This window comes from Gossypium raimondii, chromosome 11 (genome assembly GCF_025698545.1).
Source record: "Gossypium raimondii isolate GPD5lz chromosome 11, ASM2569854v1, whole genome shotgun sequence".
In the NCBI taxonomy this organism is placed as follows: domain Eukaryota; kingdom Viridiplantae; phylum Streptophyta; class Magnoliopsida; order Malvales; family Malvaceae; genus Gossypium; species Gossypium raimondii.
The window spans coordinates 61,509,062-61,532,436 of NC_068575.1; the positions used below are offsets into that span (position 1 = coordinate 61,509,062).

A 23,375-nucleotide genomic window follows, 5' to 3' on the forward strand; every position below is an offset into this window, starting at 1 on the left:
TATTAATCTAATTTTAGTCATAATTATTCCAATGCATTAATTGATTTATTCTTGAATTTGCAATCTCTTTAAAAATTAAAACTTAATCCCAACGAGTTAAAATTCGAATTTAAAAAAAATTTAAGCAATTAAACGTGTACACGAGTGGGACATGATTGTCAACAGACCAGCGATGTCTTTCTTACAGGTATTACTAAATTTTAAGAATTTTAAGTGCACCAGAAATTCTAATTAAAGATGCCTGCTTGGATTACTTCAATCTATTGTGATTACTTTTCATACAAAATTTACAAATACTCCACAACACATTCATTGATTTTCTTTCTTTAACAAGAAAATCCAACGTCTGGAGTTTGCTCGGTTCGGTTTCCCAACTCAACCATAGCGTTTCTTGAACAAATGATGACGCTTCGATGGATCTTTCGGCTTGCTCTTGTTCTGGCCCTGCCCGATGAGTTTATGCTTTCCGGTGCTGCAAAGACGAGATTCATATATAGATCATCAAATGGTGATCTTAAAAGCATTCTATAAAAGCAAAACTCGGGGAAGTACGTGACACCATACCCGTATTCCATGTAAACCATTCCGTTCGCACCCGACATTGAGCTCATGGATCCCGTAGTGCGACGAGCTTTATGAAGAGCTATATCATCTGCATCTTCTTCCAATTGCTCTAAACCGACCACGTCATCGCCAGCAGTCAAGACCTGATAAACAAAAGACCTGTAAGCAACTGCAAGTTCGATGATCTCTTGGAACATTAGAAGAAAGAGGGATGATAAGCACTTTTCCAAGTAGGGCCAATTGCTCGTCGAGATGGTAGTAACTCAACTCAGGACCTGCATCGGGAGGAGGCAAGCTTGTTATCACCTATAGAAAATAGCAACAAAGCACATAAGCTTGTTATTCAGACTCGGGTGTATCGTGGACGAGTACTTTCAAAAAATGAAAACCTGGGGCAACAAAAATAATAAATGATATACCTTAAAGCTGTAACCTTGATCAATTAAAAACTGTTGCCGTTTAGTTGAGTAGTACATTTCCTGGAATGAGAACCGGTTAAACATCTATTCGAGTTCGTTTACACTATGATAAGAATCATCATTGTTCTTGTATGGAAAAATATATTCGTATACCTGCGTATCTGTCGAAACAAGGGAATAGAAAAAAGCGTTAAACTCCTCTTTGCCACCTGCCATCCTATCTTCAAGTCTACCCTGTCAATCCGTATAAAATTTCAGCAACTAGAGAAACAAAGACAAAAAATTTTACGATGCAAGATAAAATCACAACACTAACCTTCGCCCTAAGAATACGTCCTAATCGCTGGGCTTCTTGACGTCTAGAACCGGCATGCGATGAAATCTGAATGATCACATTTGCCTCGGGGATATCTATAGAGTTATCACCGACCTGTGTATTGTAAAAATGACATGAGATCATTTTCATAGGACACAAACAAAAGATTCATGTAACTGAAACTCGGGGTTGTTAGGTCCCAAATACAAGCAAGCAAAACAATGAAAAAGAGAATTTTGAACACATCACGGAACAACAGAATCAGACTCGTCACCTTAAATTCGATACGAACAATACCTTTGAGAGAAAAATAGTGTTCACATTACGGCTAGTTTTGAAAGCCTGGAGAATTTTTGTCCTCTCGAGATGGCTGCACATCGCAAGGGCAGTTGCCGTTCAATAATTTAAGACAAGACAAAAAAGGCGAGAACTATAACAAGCTCGTTTTATGGTTTGAAAACAACCTCGTAGCACCATAGATCATAGGCTTGCGTAGTTTCATTGCATACTCGGTCAATGCGAAAAGATTGTCTGCAAAAACAATTATCTTATCGCCGCGCTCTTGTTCATGGAATCGAATGAGAAACTCACATGCCCTGAACTTATTAGGATTCATCACATAAAGTGCCTGAAAATGCAAGAGGCAACCATTACAGAACATCAAAGGTAAGCCAATGTCTCGGCTTTCGTATTAAAAAGATAAAGCAAACCTGTTTCTTTTTGGAATTTTCTTTCTTCAAATATTCAGCAAAAAACTCCTTTGTCATAGGGCACCATACTTCGGCACACTGAACATTTGCTATAAACCCTCCTTTTACTAAATCGAGCCAATTTGCTTCGTATAACTTGGGACCAATAAGGAAGTTCAAATCCGTAATTCTTTCATCCTCTCTCACGAGTGTAGCTACAGATAGGATTTACATATTTAAGTACAAGGCAACTGAGAGCTAACTATGAATCGAAGAAAAAAAAAAACCAGAAGTACCAGTAAGCCCGAGTTTGCAGTGGGATTTAGTGAGACTGATGACTTTCCGAAACATGTGTGCAGGAACCACGTGCACCTGCTCGGAGGAGAATGCTTTCCCTTATTGCATACGAAGTCGAAAAATAGAGACGACATGAATAATGGGAATTTTATAATTACCTCGTCCATTAGCAACAGTCCCCATTCTCTGTTTCTTATCTCTTCGATAATCTTTTCGGATTCTTCAGATCGCTTACCACCAAAAGCAACCATATTGTACGTTGTCACAACAACTCCGGCATTGCCACGGAATCTCTCTTTGCTGTCAGATGTAAAACGACAAATCTGATCATCCCGTATGGTTGACCAAAGCTTAAACTGAAAGGCCCACTGATCCACTGACACTGCATTTGTTGCTAAACAAAGGCAACTTTTCCTTATCCGGCTTGCTGCAGAAACACCGACTAGAGACTTTCCGGCACCACAAGGTAGCACAATAATGCCAGATCTTGCTCTACCTGCATTATTGTATTGAATTTCAACATGCTCTTCAAAGTCGCATATATAGATTGATGGATGAAATATACGTAATCTCACCATTTCCGAACATTTTACTAAGACTCTTTTCCTGATATGGCCGTGGCTGTGCATGAGGCTTCAGTTCCATGTCTAGGTCGGGATTGACCTATAGGTCAAAGGAACAATAAAATAAACAAAAGATAATATCAGGATCCGTATAATATGAACCGAGTTTCAACAATTTATTGGAAGCTACTCTATTATTAGGGTCAAAAAATGTTACAGTGTCGTTTCTAAAATCATACTCCTCTAACATTGGATAATTTAGAGCATTTGGCAAGCATCGTTGCTTTACGTTTTCAACCTGTCAATAAACAAAGAACAAGGTGAAATAGTTTAACATACCAACAATTGTATCCTCAAAGAGATCATGCAATAAAAAGGAACTTAAAATAAGAAGTCGAACAATCAAAAACAAAATACCTGTGCAGGGTCGATTTCAAAGGCATGGGTTTCTTTCTCCTCAGCAGCAGCTGCCAATTCTGCTTCGTTAAGCAAACCGTCATGACCTGTTTCCATTTCACCCGCGGTTTTGCTGATAGTAAATCCGTCACTTCCAGGTGCATTCTATACAGCACCAAGATGGATCGATTATAAACACAAACCAGAAGGGGACAATATAATAAGAAAGAAGAGAGCGTCTTCAAATTATGCAACAAACCTCTGCAACAATCCGCGCTCGAGCTATAACCTCATCTTGAAGAAGTTTCTTTAGTACCTGCAAGGATCAACATCACAAAAGAAAGCATACCAAAATAAAACATACATTCTAATAAACCATAAAATTATCAAAAAACGAAATACAACAACCAACTTGCCTCCGGAAATGGGGATTCGATAAAGTAACGATTCTTCTTGAGTACAAGCTTCACTTTGCCATAATTAGCAGTAGAGGCGTGTATGAAATCAATCATTTCTTTAGGAAGTTTAGTCTTGGACAATTTATTCAACACGGCGATAATAGTTTCTGTTTCCAGCCCCACGGATACGGCGGCATACAAGGAATGCGGCGTTAGATTGTACTCGTGCATCGACTCCGGTCTATGCAAATCGGAAATCACATTCATAAAACATATAAAGACACAATCCAACTAAGCAAACAACGACAAAAGTCAATACCTGCAAACAGGTTCGGCTATAGCAATGAGGAAATCATAAGCTTGCTTGTACAAAGGAGAGAATGTCTCCAAGAAAATACGCCCATCAGCACAAGCCCATAATGGCCTATTCGCATGGTCCGGTTTAAGTTCTAATTTGCTAAAATCTCTATTCTTTCCTTCTTTCTCACCTTCAAATTAATCACAAATCATCACTCGAATTCAATACACAAGCATACAAAAAAACCCTTTTGTCACTTTGGCCCTCGACCTTCAAAACTAATCAAATTACATTTTAGTAAATGAAAAATCATGAAAATTTTAACAGGACTAATGTGACAATTTGTGTGGCAATTCAGCTATACTTCATAAAAATTCAAAAAATAATAAAAATTATTAAAGAATTCGGAAATTTTCAAAAATTCATAAAAAATTATCAATATCAACACTGTCCCATGAGCTGCCACAGTTAAGTATACTCTTCCAAAACAAAACAATTAAAGTAAACTTTAAAGATTAAGGGCCAAAGTGGCAACATGGTAAATTTTAGGGGATAAACTTATCATTATGCCAAAAGAAAACAAGCAAATGGTTACCATCACGAGAATCATCATCCCCTTCATCAGTATAAAACGAATTTTCATCTTCAACAGCTGAGCTCTTATTATCCTGCAAATTTTTTTTAAATAAAAGCTTTTTTTAAAGGAAAAAAACCATAATTTTTCACTAAAAAGAGTTAGAGAATTTGGATTACCTTGGCGGCAAGTTTAAGCTTTTTGCTAGGTCTACCTCTTTCTCCTGAGAATCAATCAAAAACGTTAAAAACCCTAACAATATCTACAGACAAAAAATGAAAAAAGAAGAATTTTTGAAGTGTTTAATTACCGTGTCCCATGTTTGCCTTTCGATCAACTGGTTTTTTTTTTTTTTTTGGCTTTCCTTTTTTCTGGTTTTTAGTGTTTCGTTTTACTAATACTCTCTTTACCTGCAACAAGATAATATTGTTAATAAACGCCGAGTTTTATTTTAAGACCAACCGCCACGCCTCCTTTTTTTGTGGTGGTCCTAAGCCGACTGAAACTCTAAACGCAGCGTTTGGAGGTGGGTCTTTTGTTGCTATTGGTCCAGTATGGGTTTGGGTTTTGGGTCTCGTTATTGGCCCACCATTTATACCGGTTATTCAAAATGAATTTACTACCCATTAGCTCCAACTTTATTTTCGATTCGGTTTGAGTTCGGCTTCGGGTTCAACTATGATTTTTTAACTCTATTTTCTTCATTTTTATTTTTATTTTTTATATTTATATTTACATTATTTATTATTATGATGTGATTAATTGAATTTGTATTATCTAGTAATTGAATTTCAAATCAGTTTAAAAAATACAACAAAATAAATATTATTTGAAGGTATTTATATCTTTTACATTTTGATAAATTTAAAAAATTACGTAAATATGATGGGAATCATGAGATTTGAACTGAAAACATCGTAATCTTTCCTAGTTTAATTTCACCAATTCAATAAAAAAACACATTCGGTTTTTTCACTGTTTTCATAATGAAACCAATTATCTCGAGAATTAACTGGGGTATTGGTTGACTCGCAAACCGATTGAACTGACAGTTGGCCCAGTTAAACATGTTTTCTCTATTTTTTAAAATTATATATATATATATATATTATGATTTTTGATCTATTGATTGGACTAAGAATAGATGGTTTGGTTGGTTCAACCATCGGTCTACTACCAATTCATTATATTTTTTACCCGTGTCGTAATTTTGTGTTCAAAAATTAAATTATTTTTTCGAACACTTTGTATTGAGTTAGATTTGAATAAAACTCCAATTCAAGAGCTTATTAATATTTAATGCAATTTTTTAATAGGAAATGAGATCACACCGTTTTAATCTTTATTAAATACGTGTTTAACAAAAGTTTTAACTCGATTCAAATATTTGATAGATAGTAAATTCAAAGGTTAAAATAAATATTGAAACTGAATTGAGATGATAATACTTAAAATTAATAAAAAACCCTAAAATCCCTAATTAAATTTCCATTCTCTTAAATATTAGAATTTTGATGATAGTTTTATAACATAAAAACAGTAAATGATAATGATTATGATAATTATTTGTCTAATAATTTTAAATAGCAAACAAGTAAATGAAGACAAATGAGACTAGGTCAGGCAATGGGTGACTTGAACAGGGGCTTCAATTTTTATTCTCATGGATATTTTTACTATAAATAAAATATTTATTGTTCTAGAAAATATTAGAAGTAAAATATTTGAAAATAATTTATATATTAGTGAGTACGAGGAGTCACTTGACCAATGGTTTGAAGAAGTCGGGGTTAAGTTTGAATAAAGTATAAACGATGATTAAAGTTATTCATAGATTGAACTACAATTTGATTTAAAATAATTTTCAAACTCGTTTTATTATTCACAATATTAATGAAAAATAAAAATATAATTTTATAATTATTTAATTATTTAAATCAAATTAAACTAAATTGATTTAGACATGAAATTATTATCTAAATATATTGAGTAAATATTTTAAAATAAACATACATTTATTTATTTACGCAAGAAATAAGTTATAATATGGAAATTAAATCGAGATAAAAGATATATATGTAACTTTTTTTTTTGGAAATTTACAGTCTGGTAAAGTAAAAAAAAAAAAAAAAAGGGGAGTCACTGACGGTAAAACAGGAGTGCGGTGGCTGCACATATAAACTCCTGGATTCACTCACTGATGCCTGAACAACTTTTCTGGGGTTGCTTTTCCTTGTGAAGAAATCTCAAAGTTTCCTCTTTATTTTTATTTTTATTCTTCCTCTCTAAAATTAACTCAAAAACAAAGAAAGGTAAAGGGGAAAAAGAGATGTCTTCTCCAAGCAAACGCCGAGAGATGGACTTGATGAAACTGTAAAATTTGTTTTTTTACCCAAATTTTTATCTAATAGAAATTCTTAATATTGTATTTGTTTTTGGTTTTAATTTTATTTATTTTTTGGGGGCTTATTTTTACTAGGATGATGAGTGACTACAAGGTGGAGATGATCAATGATGGCATGCAAGAATTTTATGTTGAATTCAATGGACCAAAAGACAGTAAAAAAAAATCCCTTCTTTAAACCCTCTTTTAATTTTCATTTATTTTCATGATCTATCTCTTTACTTTTGCTCAAAACTTGATTTTATTGGGTTTTTCTCATTCATCTCAAAAGTTATCTTCTTTTCTTCGCGTGGAAAGTATGTTGACCGTCTTGTTATTGTTACTAGGTTTGAATATTAATGTTTATCTGTATATTTGTGTTTTGTGTTCTTATTTGAGCTGCCCCGTTTTTTATTTCTTTGAAATTTGTGAATGAGAATAGGATTTATTGATAGATTTGCGTCTCGGGTATTTGATATGGAAATATAACAGGTCCTTATCATGGTGGTGTATGGAAGATTAGGGTGGAACTCCCAGATGCTTATCCTTATAAATCTCCATCAATTGGCTTTATAAACAAGATCTATCACCCGAATGTTGATGAAATGTAAGGTTTTTTGGATGTTGAAATGTTCTAAATTTGGCTTTTAAATGCTCCGTTATTGTTTAATATGTCTTTGAACTATGAGTTTCAGGTCTGGTTCAGTTTGTTTGGATGTCATCAATCAGACTTGGAGCCCTATGTTCGGTAAGCATTGTACACTATATTTGGTTTTCTTGATTCTTTCTTGTTTTAATGCTGTTAATATTACTCTTGGAACTCGACAATTGCATTAACTTGTTTATTTTTTTCAACTCTTCTGTTCGATTTTTAGATCTGGTAAATGTCTTTGAAGTGTTTCTTCCTCAACTTCTTTTATATCCCAACCCATCGGATCCATTGAATGGAGAAGCTGCTGCTCTTATGATGCGTGATCGTGCTGCCTATGAACAAAGAGTTAAAGGTGAGCATTTTTGCTCAAGCTTTTCTATGAGTTAACAGTCCTGTAGCAGTGAGCTTACAAGAAATTTTTGTGGCCATTCATGTTGTTAAAAGAACTCACATGAGGCCACGAGTCTCACATGTTGGGAGCCGGAAAATTGTGTCTATAACATTTGACCACTTACCCTATTTAACTTAAATTTGATTAGCTGATGAGTAATGCCCATCTTATTGAGTAGTCGAGAATCTTGAACTTTATCAAAAGTCTAAACTAGGTAGCACAATCTAAACCAGTTCCGGTTTTAGTCTTTAAATGCCTTGGCATTATAGTTTTGTACCATTACATGTTTTATTCCATTTAGATGAAAAGGTTGATAATGGTATTAGTCCTTGATGTTTGAAAATCATGTTGCTTGAACTCTTCATTTTGCTTGAAGTATCCATATTTAACACTCGTGTCTGACATATATGTGGACCTGGGTATGGGAATATGATATTCCAAGGGCCTTTCAAATACATGGAAGTTTTTTTGAATATACCCATAAGGGACACTTGTATCCAACACTGACACCCGAGTCCAAACTACTTGGGTGAGAATTGCTTAGCCTTTTATGTTGATGTTTGTACCATTTGAGGGGATACTCGTGAATCATTTGCATTTTTCTGTAAGTTATCATATTTAGCTGTGAGTACAAGCCAGTTTCGTTTCTATTTGGTGTTATATCATTTACCTGCAAGTTGCTTTAGAGTAGTCATCATGCTTACAGAAATCAAGTGGAATGTTTTTATCTTTGGTTCTTTCTATGTTTCGATTTTAAAGAACATAATTCGTGCATTGTAAACCTTGTGGTATTTTGATTGAACCAAGAAGAAAGATTTTCTTAGAGATAATGCAATTAGCAGGTATATTTATCGGCCTAGCTATGTGAAAGCATGGTGAGACGAGTTTCTTTTCTAGTGAATATGAAAATGAGATCTTGTCGATTGCAAATACTATTCCCTATGCCTCATAATTTCATTTTTTGCTTGAGGAAAGATTTTATTGTATGTTTCTTCGCAGATGTTTTACCGTGCGAAATAAATGACAGTATTTTAGTTGCTTAAAATTCTTTGTTGCCATTCCATTTTTCCTTTTCTCGGTCACTGGTAATAAGTTATGGGAACATTTATCATCCTTGACAATATCTGGCATTGTATATTGTTCTTTCATTGCCATTTCACTTCTGTAGCAACATTCTTCAATTTAAGGAATCTGATCGTTTTGCAATGCTTACGAATGTTTATCGTTCTTTGGATTTCCAGAGTATTGTGAGAAATATGCCAAACCCGAAGACATTGGAGCAAAGGCGGAAGAGAAGTCAAGCGACGAAGAGCTGAGTGAAGATGAATATGCTGCCTCCGATGATGAGGAAATCGCCGGAAAACCCGATCCTTAAGCCAACATAAGATTACCCTTTTTTTTCCTAGAGAAAAAATTGTGTGTTGTACATTGATATTTTCAGGTCCAGGAAAATTTGAAGTTGAACAAAAACTATGAGGGGGGGACTTATGGAAAAAATTTCCAACCCCTTGTTTTTCTGTCTATTTTCCATGGATGTTGTGTAAATTAAAATCAACTGTTTACTTAAATATTTTCAAACTTCCATCCTCTCTGTTTTAAGACTTAAAAAGCTGCGATTTGCTTATGCTACTGTTCTTCATGTGATTGCATATGTGCACGGGAAATCGCCATGGCTGCACAGGAAAAATGGGTTCTCTTTCTTTTTTAAGTTACTAAATCTCTGGTGGATCTTACTATACTGATCTGCTCTGTTTCTGACAGAACTGAGCTCTGAATTTAAAAAAAACTGTAGAAATGTACGAAAACAGTAACATTACAGACTGTACTTAAATACATCCTCTTTTCTCTACTTTTTTGCCTCTTTTTTTACAGCCTACTGCTTTTCTCTCTTGTGAATGAGAGCAATGGGACCTTGGGATTAGCAATTATGAGCGACAAAACAATGAGGTAGGCACGTTTTAATGTTGGAAGATCCAGTCCAGTTCTGGTCCTGCAAATCAACATGGCCGGTCCATTACTATGGGGTTTTAGGTGGGTTTATGCTTAACATAAACCAAACCTTATCTATCTATATAACCAGGTTACAGGTAGTCTGGACTTTTATAACGGTTTATTATTCTCGCTTGTATCCGACTCGTATAAGAGCCAAGTCTTTGAATACGAGCATGACCTCTCTGCTTCCGATGAAGAAATCTAGTCCAGCTCCTAACATGAATCAGCAGCTGCATGTCAACATTGTTTTTCAAACGAATCGGTAATCGAATTAATTAGACCACCAGTTCATCTAAATAAAAAAGTTATTAAAAATATAAAAATGAAAAATTCAGTTTAATTAATTTAATTGTCAATTTAATCGATTTAACTGATTCATATCGAATCTCGATTTAATCGATTCAAAACTATTATTCAATCTATTATATTGACGTTGAGTCGGATCTTGTTCAAAGATCCTTGGATGTCTATGCTCTTATCTATGTAAACCTATTTCTCACAAAAGGAGTTCTTGTCCATGCCATCATGTCTCTTTGTCTGCTCAAAAACCATTTCCTTTCTCTTGATTCAATGTATATGATAGTTAGGTTTATGTCATTTTCCATATTATTTGCAGATAACCTTCTTTTTTTTTCAGTTGGCTAAGCGCAATAGTTTTTAAAATTAGCATAATAGTAATTTTAACCCTCAACATTTATACATTATATTAATTTAATCTTGATTTTAAAAATTTAACCCTCAACATTTTACACATTGTGTATGTTGATCTTATATGCACTTTTGCTTTTCTTTGTGACTTTTCACCTAAAAGCTAAAAAATAAATTTATCAACTAAATTTGATTGAAAACATACAAAATTTAAGATAATATTTTTAAAAAATTAACCTTTAATGTCACAAAAAATCAAAATGCAAAAAAATAATAATTAAATTACACCATGTGTAAAGATTGAGGTTAAATTATTTTAAAATCATGATTAAATTGACATAATTTATAAATATCAAGGATTAAAGTTATTATTATACCAATTTTAAAAACTATAAGTGACATATATAGTATTACCAATGATCCATTGGATTTGTGGTGCTCAATTCATAATCTCCCCGACATCACTTTTCTTCTTCACCAATCACTCCAAGCATTAGTGGTAATGGTTGCCATTTTTGTCATTTCATTACCACACTCAATGATGTTTAACCAGTGCCCCCTTACCTTTTTGCTTAACTTTAATCATTTCCCTAATGTGCTACCATGTTTATCTGCAAACCATAACATATTCTTCCTCCCCCTATATCCCCATATCTACCCAACCTATACCATTCCTACACACTGCAACCCCAGTATCTATCTTGTCTTGTCTGGTTTCTTTTTTTAATGATGTCTGAACTTGAAGAAGATTCTTTAAAGCTTCCAGTACTTGATCTAACCCAACCTGATAATATTGAATCCTCTTTCTTGTCTTCTCTCTTAAAAGCTTGTCAAGAATGGGGTTTCTTTTATGTTACCAACCATGGCATCCCCATTAATCTATTTACCAAAATTCGTGAATTTTCGAACCATATATTTCATCTTGGTTCAGACACTAAGCTCAAGCTTGGTCCATCATCTTGTCTTAAAACATATACTCCCCATTTCATTGCTTCTCCTTATTTCGAAAGCTTAAAAGTAAGTGGACCGGATTTCTTTGATTCTTCTAAAGCTTCCATTGATGAACTCTTTGGCCAGCACAAGCCTGAATTTAGGTAACAATTTTGTTCATTGCATTCGGTTTTGGTGATAACGGTTCGGTTTTTAAGGGTTAATATAAATTCTAGTAAATTGAACAGAATTTTTTTTTGTCTACTATCTAGATCCATTTTAGTCACTTGGAAAGGTTTTTTTTTAATGATGTAACACAATTTCAGGCAAAAGTACTATGAGGCCTTTGTATTTAGAGTTAAATTGTACTCATAAAGGACAAATTAATCCTTGTACATTAAATCAAAAAGGAAATCAGTCTTTTTGTTAAAAATTTAATTTATTTCTACTGTTAAAAATTGATTATTGTATATCAACATGATGTACACATGGCATGCCATTGCCATGTAGCAGTCTATTTTTTGAGTAGATAAGACAAAATGCAATCTGAGTATTAGTATAAGGGCCTCCATGGTACTTTTACCTACAATTTAAAAGTATTACCTTACTAAATTTTTATACCTTGTCGTGTCAAAATAGACTTAACTATCAATTTCAATTACCAAAATAAATAAAAAAGATATAAATATTAAAATAGGCCTAATTGCGAAGTTGATATATTATAATAATATTACAGCAATTATGAGTGTAGGTAAACAATTGAATTTAATAAAAAAACCTTAAATTTAATTGATACAAAATGGATGGGATCATTAGACTTTTCAATTAAAAAAATACAATTTATATAATATTTTAAGTTATATCACTAATTTAAATATATTTTATATTATAAAATTATAAATTAATTAAAATATATAGAATTCAATTCAATTAGAGTAATTGTTAGATTTTAATTTATTGCCAGCAACCTCTTAGTCTAGTGGCAAGAGAATTATATTGTAAGCATGAGAGCTTGAATTCGATCTCAAATAACTCTATTCCTCGTATTCAATTATAAAAAAATATATATTCATGTGCATTAATTGTTGATTTATTCAGTGAGATATTACAAGAGTATGGGAACCATATGATGAAGTTGTCAAAAAAGATCATTGAGATCATATTAAAGAGTTTAGGAACCGGTTACGAAAAAAGGTTCCTTGATTCGGAATTCGGGAACTGTCACGGATACATGAGGATAGTGAACTACACGCCACCAAGCAACGTTGAAGAAAACCAAGTCGAAGGGCTTGGAATGCATACCGACATGAGTTGCATAACGATTGTGTTTCAAGACGAGCTCGGCGGCTTACAGATGAGATCGAAAGACGGTAAGTGGTTAAACATAGATCCGTGCAAGAATTCATTAGTAGTTAACATAGGAGACCTAATGCAGGCATGGAGCAACGGACGATTACGATCGTCCGAACACCGGGTTGTTTTGAGACGGTCCCGGAACCGGTTTTCGTTAGTGTTCTTTTGGTGCTTTGAAGATGAAAAGGAAGTTATTGCACCAAATGAAATTGTGGGAAATGGTAACCCTAGAATTTACCATCCATTTGTTTGCTTGAAATATATAAAGTTTAGGGAAAGTAATGAGGTAGGTAAATTTGAGAAAATTGGCTACACCGTAAAAGATTTTGCTGGGTTAAATGTTTAACCATTGCATTTACCTTTGAATGTCAGCAGTAAAATAGTTGTAATGCATTTTATCACTGAATCTTTGTTTCTATAAGACAAAAAGTTTTGCCTAAATTTTATACAGTAAATATGAATCAACTACCAAATCTAACTGATTAGAATACGGAATGGTAAAAGTGCCATGAAAGTCATCGTATTAAGAGTTGAGTTATATTTTGTCTCTTTTATTTAAAAATGAAAAATTAACCCCTACGTGTTAAATTAAAGCGCAAACATATCCTGGTGAAATAATCATCTATTTCTAATATTAATTTATTTAAATATTTTAACAATTTTCTTTTAAAAATAAATCTAATCATATCCATTTATACGCTTGGATTATAAATAATCATGAGTATTACCTATTAAGAAACCCAACAAAGTTCCTTCATTTCAAGCCCCACACTCTTTTAATTATTGTTTTGTTTAAAGGGCTTTTATTTAAAATTTTAAATAAGTTACATTACATATCATAAATTCTTCTATCACTTAAATATAAAAAAATTATAAAATAATCACTCAATTATTTAATTTTATCTTTATTCACACTAATAATAACAACTTTGACCTATCATATCTTTTTACAAGCTTTGTCAGCTTTTTTATCTTATATTTTATTTCCTTTTATGCTTTTTTTTTTTTTGACTTTTAGCCCAGATCAACCCCCTTTTCTTTTGCCTTTGTTTAAAGCCTTCTTAATTAATACAATTCGACCCGATTTTTTTTCTGAAAGGTGAAACGTGGGTATTCTTTAAATCCATTAGATAATCAAAATAATAGGGTTTCTTGCATTGCACGGAAACTGATTTTTTTTTTCAGAAAAGTTCAAAAGATTGAATAACTTAGGGTTTTTTCAGAACTTACAAGGGATATAAACTAGGCTAAATTTCCCTTCAATCGAACTGAAATATTACACAAAGGTTAAAGATTGAACCTTTTGTAATAATGCTTGCTTGATTGTCCCTGGTTTTGCAACACTTGATCCTTTGTACTGCAATCAATGTCCCAAAAAGAAAACATTAACGGTAACAGACTTGGTTTCTGAAACATGTTCTTACAAACGCATAAGCTAAAAAGATTGTTTTACCTTTGATTTTATGGTCACAGAAAGAATCCCTTCGATGGTAGACGATTGAACAGAGTGGCAATCCAAATCAAGTACGCTTAGAGCATCCATTATCTCGAACAGAATTCCATCCCGCCATCGACACTTAAACTCGATTGTTAAATCCTTGTTGTTCGTACTAACGGTTAGATTTTCGGTCGAGCCGTCTTTAGATGCAACATGGTCGATATCCTGTTTTGTTTCCTCAATATCGTACGCTTTCCTTTTATTTGAGGAAGCCGATTTGTTTCCGTTGGTGACTTTGTTACTGGATGTTCGCTCAGCACGATCCCGATGATGTTTCTGTTTCGTTTTAGTCTCAGACTCGGTTAATTCTCTGCAACATTCCAATTCTTCAACTCTTCTTTCGAGGTCTTGTAGGTACTCTATTGTATCATCTAAGATAGAAACTTTATCAGCCTGCATTGTGAAAGTTAAAATTAGTGAAGGCCCTATTATGAATAACAAAGGGGAATGGGGTATTAAGCTACCTTGCTATTCGTAGGGACCAATGATTTGAGGATCATAAGTCGTTCGTTTATTTTTTCCCGACGCCTCCTCTCTGATAAGACGTGGCTTTTACAAAGTTCATCCGCTTCTGGTCTCCAAACCGCATCTCCAACACCATCACCGCCTTGTGGAGATTTAAGCAATCCTTTATCATGCATCCGAGGGACTTCAAACAACATCTTCTTCAATAACTTTTGAGGGATTTCAACCTTTGCTTTCCGATATTTCACCGAGCTATTCATCTTCCAGCTAATGAACCCGGATTCCTTGTTCGAGTTTCCAAAATGCGGTCCCAGAATAAACTGGTGCGAGCTCTTTAATAGGACCGACACGACGGTTCGGTAGTGCATATCATCGCTTATAGGATCAAAAGCAGCCCGGTTTATACGATCACACTCTTCGACATCTCGGAAATCATTGTCATTATCATTTTCACCCTGGCACAGAGGAACAACATCTTCATGATCAGAAAAGGTTTGAGATATGCAGTCACTTGTATTCAAAGAATGGTGGTCATCCATGAATTGCCAACTTTGCACCTGAGAAGCCCCACCATTCACGAACGGATCTTCTGCTGGTTGGTTAGGCTCAAAACCATCCGAAATCTCGTTTGGAGAACCTCTTTCTAGTTGTTCACAGCCTAAAAACGGACTCAATTCGGACTCAATTTCGTTCGGACCAAGACCTGGACAAGCTACATCATTGATGTTCCCTGTTATCGTCTCCGGAGCATCCAACAACAAACTTTTAACACGATGAATAAGACCGAGGTCCTTCAATACCTACAGAACTCAATCAAACATAGGACTTAAAACTCGAAATAAATCCACATTAAAAACCAAATTATGTCCAAAAAAAAAAGTTACCAAATCAGTCACACCAAGCTCAATCACACCTCCTGCATATGGAAAGCATACTACTGTCTGAATAGACGCGCTCTGATAGAACCGATTGACAACATTTCCGAGCCATGGAAACAGAAACCAAACTGTCAATTTACTAACTTATAAACCGGTCTGGAAACTTAACCAAACCATTAAAAGCACATGAATGAACCAACCTTAGCAACCAGTGAACGACTAAACACTTTACTATCTGCATATTGAGCATTACATAGCCAAATAGGTTGACCAATTGATAATGTTCTTCCAGGCAATCTATCAAACACTTCAAACCCAAATAAGTTGACTAAAATGCTAAAAAAACATGGGGAAAAAATGGGAAAAAAAATATTTTACCCTTGGTCAATGTTGAATACAAATGACATACAGACCAAATAATACCATTCAGTAGCAGTGAGATCTTCAGGGGATAATGCAACTGAAGGTCTTTTAGTATGAGGACTAGTTTCACCAGCTGAAAGTGATTCAAATAGTTCTCTTAATTGCTCACTTCTTTGTAAACCTAGTTGGTCATCAGCTTTAGGTTCAAAAGATTGAACTGTTTTCCTTGTCTTTATATCTCCATTGTAATAACCATCACCCCATTCCAAGACCCTGCAAGTGTGTTGTTTAAAAGACAAAGAAGAACATAAAAATGGGGGCAAAAAAAAAAATGGAACATGTTATGTTACCCTGGTTGTTTAGCTGAAATGGACCAGAAAATCCCATAGCTCCATTGAATGTTTCTAACAGCAAGAGCAAATTGTTGCTTCAAGTTCATTGGGACCTTCTCTTGATTTTGAACCCCAGTAGTAGCCATTTGAAGGTTTATCTACGTTTAAAAACTATATATATTTATACATACATATATGAACAGAAACATGTGCTATATAGCTGAAGATGATGATTCTTTTTAACCCCAAAAACAGCAAAACATAGATGGGTTTTTATCTAACTATAATGACAGTTTTTGCCTAAACCAGAAACAACTCAGAGCTCAAAACCCAACATCTTTTTTTTTCAATGGGTAAGACCTAAAAGGTGGTGTTTTGGCCTTTTGGGGAGGTAGCTATGAAGCTCAAAAAACCAGATGAAAATGGGGTAAGAAAAAGAGAATTGGCAATGCTCATTAACAGAATCAAGTAGGCCGAGTTGCAATTAAGTTCCTCTTACAGTACAGAGCTAAAATATTATAAATAAATAAACAAATAACACTCACTTTGATGGACAAAGAAACAAAAATGATGTAAGAAAGAAAAAAAACTCACTTTGATTGAAAGTTTGAAACACAAAAAAATCAAAAGATAAAATATTAACATATTAAGGGTAAATTGCATTAATAGTCACCCAATTATTAGTAAAATTTTATTTTGATCATTCAACTATGAAAAGTTATATAAATTTGTCACTCAATTGTTCAATTTTGTTTTTCTGTCACAAGCTAGCTAATGTTGATAGCTTTTAAAATTAGCATAATAACTACTTTAACTCTCAACATTTATATATTGTGTCAATTTAGTCTTAATTTTTAAAAATATAACCCTTACCACTTACACATTGTGTAATTTATTTTTATTTTTTGTAATTTCATTTTTCCTTGTCACCTTTTATCTAAAAACTTGATTGAAAATATAAAAAATAATAATCTTCTTTTGGTGGGATTTGGTAATCTAAATCTGTGTCAATTTTCTATTATCCAATGATTTCACATCTTTGAATGCTTGAAAAAGTGAGCTATCATGTTTACAATATTTTTTCTTAAAAAAAAAAGATAATTAGAATTAACTTGGAGTTATTACAAGTAATATTTATTATTAACTTAAAGTTAAAGAGCATGAAGTAAGTAGTATTAGTCTTGGAATGGAACATGTGCAAGAAATAGATTAGTTAAATACTAAGAGACAGAAACACAGTCAGAGACACAGACAAAAGGTCACTGTTTATAGTCAAGCTCATCGGAGAGTGCAAAATAAATAAATTTCACTCTTTTCCCTGCATTGATTCAATAATATAATATTTGGTACTTGAACCTATATTTTTTTCTAATTTGGTATATAATTTTTTTTCTCAATTCGATACCTAAATTTGACAATTTTTCTTAATTTGGTACCTAAATTTTTTTCCCCAATTTGATACCTGAACTTGACATTTTTCCTAATTTGGTACCTAAGTTTTTTTTAGGTTTAATTTGGCACTTAAATTTATTAAATGACATGCAAATTACATAAAACACTAACAGTGTTAAAAAATTTTGTTATGCTACAAAAATATTGTTAGTATTAAAGAAAATTCATGTTAAAAAATAGGTATTGAGCTATACCTAATGAATTAATATTAAATAAGAAAAAAAATTTAAAATCCTAAATTAAAAGAAATTCATTATTGTCAATTAATTAATTAATTAATTAATTAACTAAAACTAAAAGTAATTGAACATATAAAATAAAAAAATATCATATCATTTGTCACATGTCGGTCATAGTCTAGAGGTGATCATGGGCCTGGCCGGACCCAGACAAAATTTTAGGCCTGTTTTCTAGGCCTGGGCCGCCCGGCCCGAAAGAAAATTGCTAAGCTCGAACCCGACCCATATTAAATTTTACAACACCAAAATAGCATATTTTAAAAAGAAAATAGCATATTAAAATTTAAAAAGTATATTTGATTAAAAATAAAAAAATATACATATATTTAATATATAATTCTAGTCGGGCCGGGTTCGGGCTAAAAAAAATTACCCGAGGTCCGGCCTGTTTTCTAAACAAACCTTATTTTTTTGCTCAAACCCATATTTCAGGCCTATATTTTTACCCAAACCCTCCCATTTTTTGGACGGGCCGAGTAGCCCAACCCATGATCACCTCTAGGTCATACATTGATTATTTTTGCTACTTCATAAAAAAAAATTATTAGTATATTGGAGTAATTTGTAAAACATTTGACAATTATCAAATCGAACAAAAAAAATGTACCAAATTAGGAAAAATAGTCAAGTTCAGATATCAAATTGAACCCTCAAACAGTTTAAGTACCAACTTAAGAAAATTTGTCTAGTTTAGGTACCAAATTAGGAAAATGTGTCAAATTCAAGAACCAACTGTTATATTAAGCCATTTTTTAAATAGTTATTCAACTATTCGAAATTTTTTATTTAATTTATTGGATTGTTAAGGTTTTTTTTTTTAGTTTAATTATAGAGTTCGAAGCAATGATACGACTATTAGTACAGTGGATTGTTAAGTTTTTTTTTAAGTTTAATTATTAGATCCGAGTTGATTTGACTATTAGCGTCGGATATTGGAAAGAAAGATGTTTGGATTTGATTCGCAATTTTGTGATGTTCAAAGTTTTTTTATGAAAAAAATTGAATCTTAGATGAGAATGAAAAATAGAGCTTTTAATTGGTGTAGAGGGTGCGAATAGAGAAGATTATACAACAACAATTTTAATAGTCCGATGACTTAAATGAAAATATTGAATAATTCAATAATCATTTTATAACTTTTAAAGTTAAATTACCAAAACACAAATTTATTAATAATTTAGTGACATTAACTTTATTTACGTTACAACAATTGTTAATAAAATCTTCTAAGTAAAATAACTTACTTTTTAAAATCTAGTTAAAAATTAATTTATATTTTAATTTTGAAATTGATAATTTCTAATTAGTTATTACTTAAAATTATTTTGGACTTAATTCATACTTGAAAGTGAAATAGTTAAATTAGTTGGCATTTATTTTAGGTATATGGAGGCCATTAACTTTTGTTTAGACTATTTTGGATGTGTATATTTATAAATAATTTTTATTTTATAATTTATCAATAATATTATTAAAAACTAATATTTTAAAAAGAATTTCAAGGATTTATAGAAAAAAATTCAGCCTTTTTTGGGATTTTTTATATTTTATAATTTTATAATATTTTTAATTTAACATTTTAAGTACTTTTTATTTTCAAATAATACTATGACATGTAAGGGTGTTCAAATTTTGATTAAAGCCGAATTAACTGATCTAATACGGTTGAAAGTCGATTAATGATTTTTAAAAGTTCGATTATCGGTTAATTCGGTTCGAAATCCGGTAATTAATCAAATTAACCAAACTTAGTAATTAATAATACAAATTTCGGTTAATTCATTTAAATGAACATTATCAAATTTTTAATATGTTTTATATTTGTTTTAATAAAATAAAAATAAAACATATAAATATCGGTTAACAAAAATATTTCGGTTTAGTTATTTTTTTTGAAAAATTTTGGTTCGGTTAATTGTCAAATGATTAAAAATTATATTAATTCAGTTAATATTAGTTTGGTTCGATTAATTATTTGAACACCCCTAATGGCATGTCCTAATTTGAGGTTTACCGCATAACATTATGTCATTGACTATGGATGTGTAATAATAATAATAAATTGATGTAGTTAAATAGGTACCTAAAAAGATTATCAACTTAGTTAACGGTTTCGATTAAGATATATTTTTAAGTATTTAGTTAACTCTATCAAATTTTGATGATTTGACATTGGTAACCGATATCACAACATCACATGATAATCTCAAAATAGGAAACGCGATAATTTTAGTTGAAAAATAAATGTTTTAAAAGTATTAAAATCATAAAATAATTGTAAGATAATAATAGATATAAAATAAAAATATCAAAATATCATAAAACTTCAGAAATAAATATTTTATAAAAAGTCTAAAATTGTATTGAAATTATAAAAATATAAAGTTAACAAAATGCATATCTAGAATAAATTTGGACAATTTAGCGTCTAACTTCATGAACATTCATTTCTCTAAATTCTTAATAAAATAGAATTTTTTTGAAAATTATATTTTTATTTGTTTTCTTTTCAAAATTTTAAGACACATTCTATTATTTTATTGGTTGCCGGTACAAAATTAACAGTGTCATCCAGGTAACTAATAAAAGTATATGTTTTTCAATTTAAAAAAGACTAACAAGATAAAAATTATCAAATTCAGAAACTAAAATATACATTAACAAAAATCTAATATATATATATATAAATAAATCTGATTGTCAAATCATTCAAACAAATCGTTTTCAATTTGATTGTCAGTCCAATAATAATTAAAAAAATTGTATTAAAATAATATTAAAATTTTATAATTCTGTTGAATATTTTTTATTTCAAATATTTATCGATTTCGAGAGCCTCTTCATTCAAATTAAGACACTAATATATTCTAACACCAGTGATAAACATTGAAAACGCTATAAAGGCAAATTATACATTTTGGAGGTTTGCAATGACTAGAAGTACGAATTGTCTTCTTTTACTAATCGGGGCATCGGGTGCTTTTGACAGACACTTAAGAGGATATGTTTACTGCCAGCCATCACATATAATTGTCCTTTATTTCCTTTTACATTTTATTTGTGTATAAAATACTTTTATTGAACATAAATATGATCTTATGTATGACTTTGCAGGTTTTTCCTATTTTATCTCTATGATTGGGTTTTTTTTTCTTCCTTTAAATAGTCTGTAAAAGCATGAAAATTTTACCATATGCTCCAAAGAAAAATAATATATAGTATCAAGCATTAATGCTTATAGAAATATAAATCAATGGAAGTGGTATGAGCACTTGACAAGTTTCAAGGTTATTGTGTGCTAATACGAGACACGTCATGGGCATAAACCACCAAGGTCAGACACGGGATTTGACACGTTGCATCCGTCATTGATGATTTTGTCTTCCTCGAATTTTAGTTTAAGATTTAAGAAAATATTGAATCTCTTTTATCAAACGTAAACAAAAAAACTAAACTTGAGAAAACACGAGTCTTTTTTTTTGTTTCGTGTCAGAGTTAAATATAAATATACGAAAAAAATAAAAAAATATGTTAGACCTAGGAAAAAAATTTTATTTCAAATTTTATCTCATTGATTTCAAATTTATTTCATACATCTAACACCTATTTTTTCATTCAATCTCATTTATTTCAAATTTTTTCCTACATCTAACACATTTTTTTCATTCAATCTAATTTATTTTAAATTTTTTTCTACATCTAACACTTTTTTTCATTCAATCTCATTATTTCAAATTTTTTTCCTACATCTAACACATTTTTTTAATTTTTTTCGTATATTTATATCTGACTCTGACACAAAAAAATAAATTTTTTTTAAATTTGTACTGGGTGCCGGCCATTGACAGGCCAGCACCCAAAAAAAATTTTTTAAAATTTTTTTCGTATATTTATATTTGACTCTGACACGAAAAAAAAGATTTTTTTTTAAATTTTGTACTGGGTGCAGGCCATTGACAGGCCAGCACCCAAATTATTTTTTTTATTTTTTTGTATATTTATATCTGACTCTGACACGAAAAAAAAAAAAAAAAATTTAAAACAAACCAGACACCAAAATTTTTTAAAATTTTTTCAGATATTATATCGACTCGACACGAAAAAAAGTAAAATTTTTTTTACTGTTGGGTGCCGGCCATTGACAGGCCAGCACCCAAATTTTTTTTTTCTTTTTTTTCTTTCTCGTATATTAGTATTATACAATTTTTTTTAAAAAAAATAAATGAGTTCCGGCCATTGACAAGCCAGAACCCAAAAATTTTTTTTTTAAGTCTGACACAATGATTAGCCAATCATTGGTGCAAAAAAAGAGTGGTTACTGTTCATTTTAGGTTATTTTGGTGATTGTTTTTGAACTTAGGTTATTTTTGCAAATATAATTTATTTTTGGGTTAGTTTGGTAAAACAGCCCCAAAAAACTAAACTTGAGAAAACACGAGTCTTTTCTTATTTGGAAACCTTTCATGTAGAAAGAGATTATTTACGTTCAAACTCGGATGGATTTTAAGAGTCAACAATCATACAAGTTTAATATTTTTATACTTAGTTTTATTATCAACCACATATTATTATTATTTTATAACAAGATGATATGTTATACTTAGACCTCTTTATGAGTCGGGCCACCTGACCCATCTCAAAGATCCGCCCGAAAAGTAGGAGGAGGGTTTGAGCAAAAATATAGGCTCGAAAAATAGGTTTGGACAAAAAATTAATGTTTGTTTAAAAAAACAGACAAGGTCTTGGGTAAGACATTTTAGGCCCAGGCCCGACCCAAATTCACTAAATTACAAAAAAAATATGTTGTTTTTTATGTTATTTTAATAATTGTTTTTTTATGTTATTTTAATGATATTTTCTTATTTTCTCTCTATTTTGTTATTATTTCACTATCATGTTGTTATTGTTTGGATATTGCACAACATTTGTTTTATTGCTAATTTTGTTATTATTTTAGAGACATTTGATTGTTAAGTTGCATCTATCTTAGTGTTATTTAAGTATACATATTTTTTAAAATTTATTTTCAATATGTTCGGAAATATTTATTTTAATGTTTTTAGTATTTTTGATGTATTATGTATATTTAAAAAATACGTAAAAATTTTAATATGGGCGGGCCGGGTCGGGCCTGGGGTTCAGTATTTTTACCTTGGTCGGGCTTGAGCAAATTTTTAAGCCCATTTTTCGGGCCGGGTCGAGCATGAACCTAGCAAACGGGCCTAAGTTTTTGCTTGGGCCCGGTCTGAACCATGAACACCTCTAGTCATATCTAGTTTACGTCT

At 31.7% G+C, this 23,375-nt stretch overlaps 4 protein-coding genes across 7 annotated transcripts; 2 read left to right on the forward strand and 2 right to left on the reverse strand.

Moving 5' to 3' along the window:
* Window positions 1-225: 225 nt before the first annotated feature.
* LOC105801919 (general transcription and DNA repair factor IIH helicase subunit XPB1) lies at window positions 226-4,946 on the reverse strand. Of its 2 annotated transcripts, XM_012633274.2 has the most exons (20): window positions 4,825-4,946; window positions 4,694-4,737; window positions 4,536-4,608; window positions 3,962-4,130; window positions 3,661-3,883; window positions 3,504-3,560; window positions 3,266-3,409; window positions 3,066-3,146; window positions 2,861-2,948; window positions 2,444-2,781; window positions 2,285-2,360; window positions 2,010-2,203; window positions 1,764-1,927; window positions 1,597-1,669; window positions 1,300-1,413; window positions 1,137-1,217; window positions 984-1,043; window positions 787-870; window positions 565-707; window positions 226-472 (listed from the first exon to the last, which is right to left on the reverse strand). In XM_012633274.2, the coding sequence occupies exons 1-20, from the start codon at window positions 4,832-4,834 to the stop codon at window positions 376-378; spliced, it is 2,313 nt and encodes a 770-aa protein (XP_012488728.1). In that variant the 5' UTR covers window positions 4,835-4,946; the 3' UTR covers window positions 226-375. The 2 variants fall into 2 exon arrangements, with proteins under 2 accessions (XP_012488728.1, XP_052480096.1); XM_052624136.1 differs by lacking the exon at window positions 226-472 and having other exon boundaries at window positions 787-839.
* Window positions 4,947-6,713: 1,767 nt separating this feature from the next.
* Window positions 6,714-9,524, forward strand: LOC105801918 (ubiquitin-conjugating enzyme E2 4). 2 transcript variants are annotated; one of them, XM_012633273.2, is made up of 6 exons: window positions 6,714-6,887; window positions 6,994-7,073; window positions 7,390-7,504; window positions 7,593-7,645; window positions 7,773-7,901; window positions 9,182-9,524. In XM_012633273.2, the coding sequence occupies exons 1-6, from the start codon at window positions 6,844-6,846 to the stop codon at window positions 9,313-9,315; spliced, it is 555 nt and encodes a 184-aa protein (XP_012488727.1). In that variant the 5' UTR covers window positions 6,714-6,843; the 3' UTR covers window positions 9,316-9,524. The 2 variants fall into 2 exon arrangements, with proteins under 2 accessions (XP_012488727.1, XP_052479022.1); XM_052623062.1 differs by lacking the exons at window positions 6,714-6,887; window positions 6,994-7,073 and adding an exon at window positions 7,089-7,244.
* A 1,501-nt stretch (window positions 9,525-11,025) lies between these two features.
* On the forward strand, window positions 11,026-13,304 carry LOC105801916 (gibberellin 20-oxidase-like protein). Its single transcript, XM_012633270.2, has 2 exons — window positions 11,026-11,674; window positions 12,609-13,304. The coding sequence occupies exons 1-2, from the start codon at window positions 11,307-11,309 to the stop codon at window positions 13,207-13,209; spliced, it is 969 nt and encodes a 322-aa protein (XP_012488724.1). The 5' UTR covers window positions 11,026-11,306; the 3' UTR covers window positions 13,210-13,304.
* Window positions 13,305-13,994: 690 nt separating this feature from the next.
* Window positions 13,995-16,924, reverse strand: LOC105801914 (transcription factor EGL1). Of its 2 annotated transcripts, XM_012633267.2 has the most exons (8): window positions 16,418-16,924; window positions 16,083-16,340; window positions 15,905-16,001; window positions 15,711-15,782; window positions 15,384-15,626; window positions 14,826-15,281; window positions 14,317-14,754; window positions 13,995-14,220 (listed from the first exon to the last, which is right to left on the reverse strand). In XM_012633267.2, the coding sequence occupies exons 1-8, from the start codon at window positions 16,543-16,545 to the stop codon at window positions 14,140-14,142; spliced, it is 1,773 nt and encodes a 590-aa protein (XP_012488721.1). In that variant the 5' UTR covers window positions 16,546-16,924; the 3' UTR covers window positions 13,995-14,139. The 2 variants fall into 2 exon arrangements, with proteins under 2 accessions (XP_012488721.1, XP_012488720.1); XM_012633266.2 differs by having other exon boundaries at window positions 14,826-15,626; window positions 16,418-16,923.
* Window positions 16,925-23,375: the final 6,451 nt, after the last annotated feature.

Excerpts from the sequence above, each read along its gene's own strand:
- LOC105801914 (XM_012633266.2), bottom strand. The coding sequence starts at position 16,545 with ATGGCTACTACTGGGGTTCAAAATCAAGAGAAGGTCCCAATGAACTTG. Across the intron at positions 16,002-16,082 it reads GTATTCAACATTGACCAAGG|ATTGCCTGGAAGAACATTAT; the intron begins GTAAAATATTTT and ends AGTGTTTGATAG. Across the intron at positions 15,783-15,904 it reads GTCGTTCACTGGTTGCTAAG|AGCGCGTCTATTCAGACAGT; the intron begins GTTGGTTCATTC and ends CGGTTCTATCAG.
- LOC105801916 (XM_012633270.2), top strand. The coding sequence starts at position 11,307 with ATGATGTCTGAACTTGAAGAAGATTCTTTAAAGCTTCCAGTACTTGAT. Across the intron at positions 11,675-12,608 it reads CAGCACAAGCCTGAATTTAG|TGAGATATTACAAGAGTATG; the intron begins GTAACAATTTTG and ends TGATTTATTCAG.
- LOC105801918 (XM_012633273.2), top strand. The coding sequence starts at position 6,844 with ATGTCTTCTCCAAGCAAACGCCGAGAGATGGACTTGATGAAACT. Across the intron at positions 7,505-7,592 it reads CACCCGAATGTTGATGAAAT|GTCTGGTTCAGTTTGTTTGG; the intron begins GTAAGGTTTTTT and ends TATGAGTTTCAG. Across the intron at positions 7,902-9,181 it reads CTATGAACAAAGAGTTAAAG|AGTATTGTGAGAAATATGCC; the intron begins GTGAGCATTTTT and ends TTGGATTTCCAG.
- LOC105801919 (XM_012633274.2), bottom strand. Across the intron at positions 3,147-3,265 it reads TTGAAATCGACCCTGCACAG|GTTGAAAACGTAAAGCAACG; the intron begins GTATTTTGTTTT and ends GTTTATTGACAG. Across the intron at positions 708-786 it reads AATTGGCCCTACTTGGAAAA|GTCTTGACTGCTGGCGATGA; the intron begins GTGCTTATCATC and ends TTTGTTTATCAG.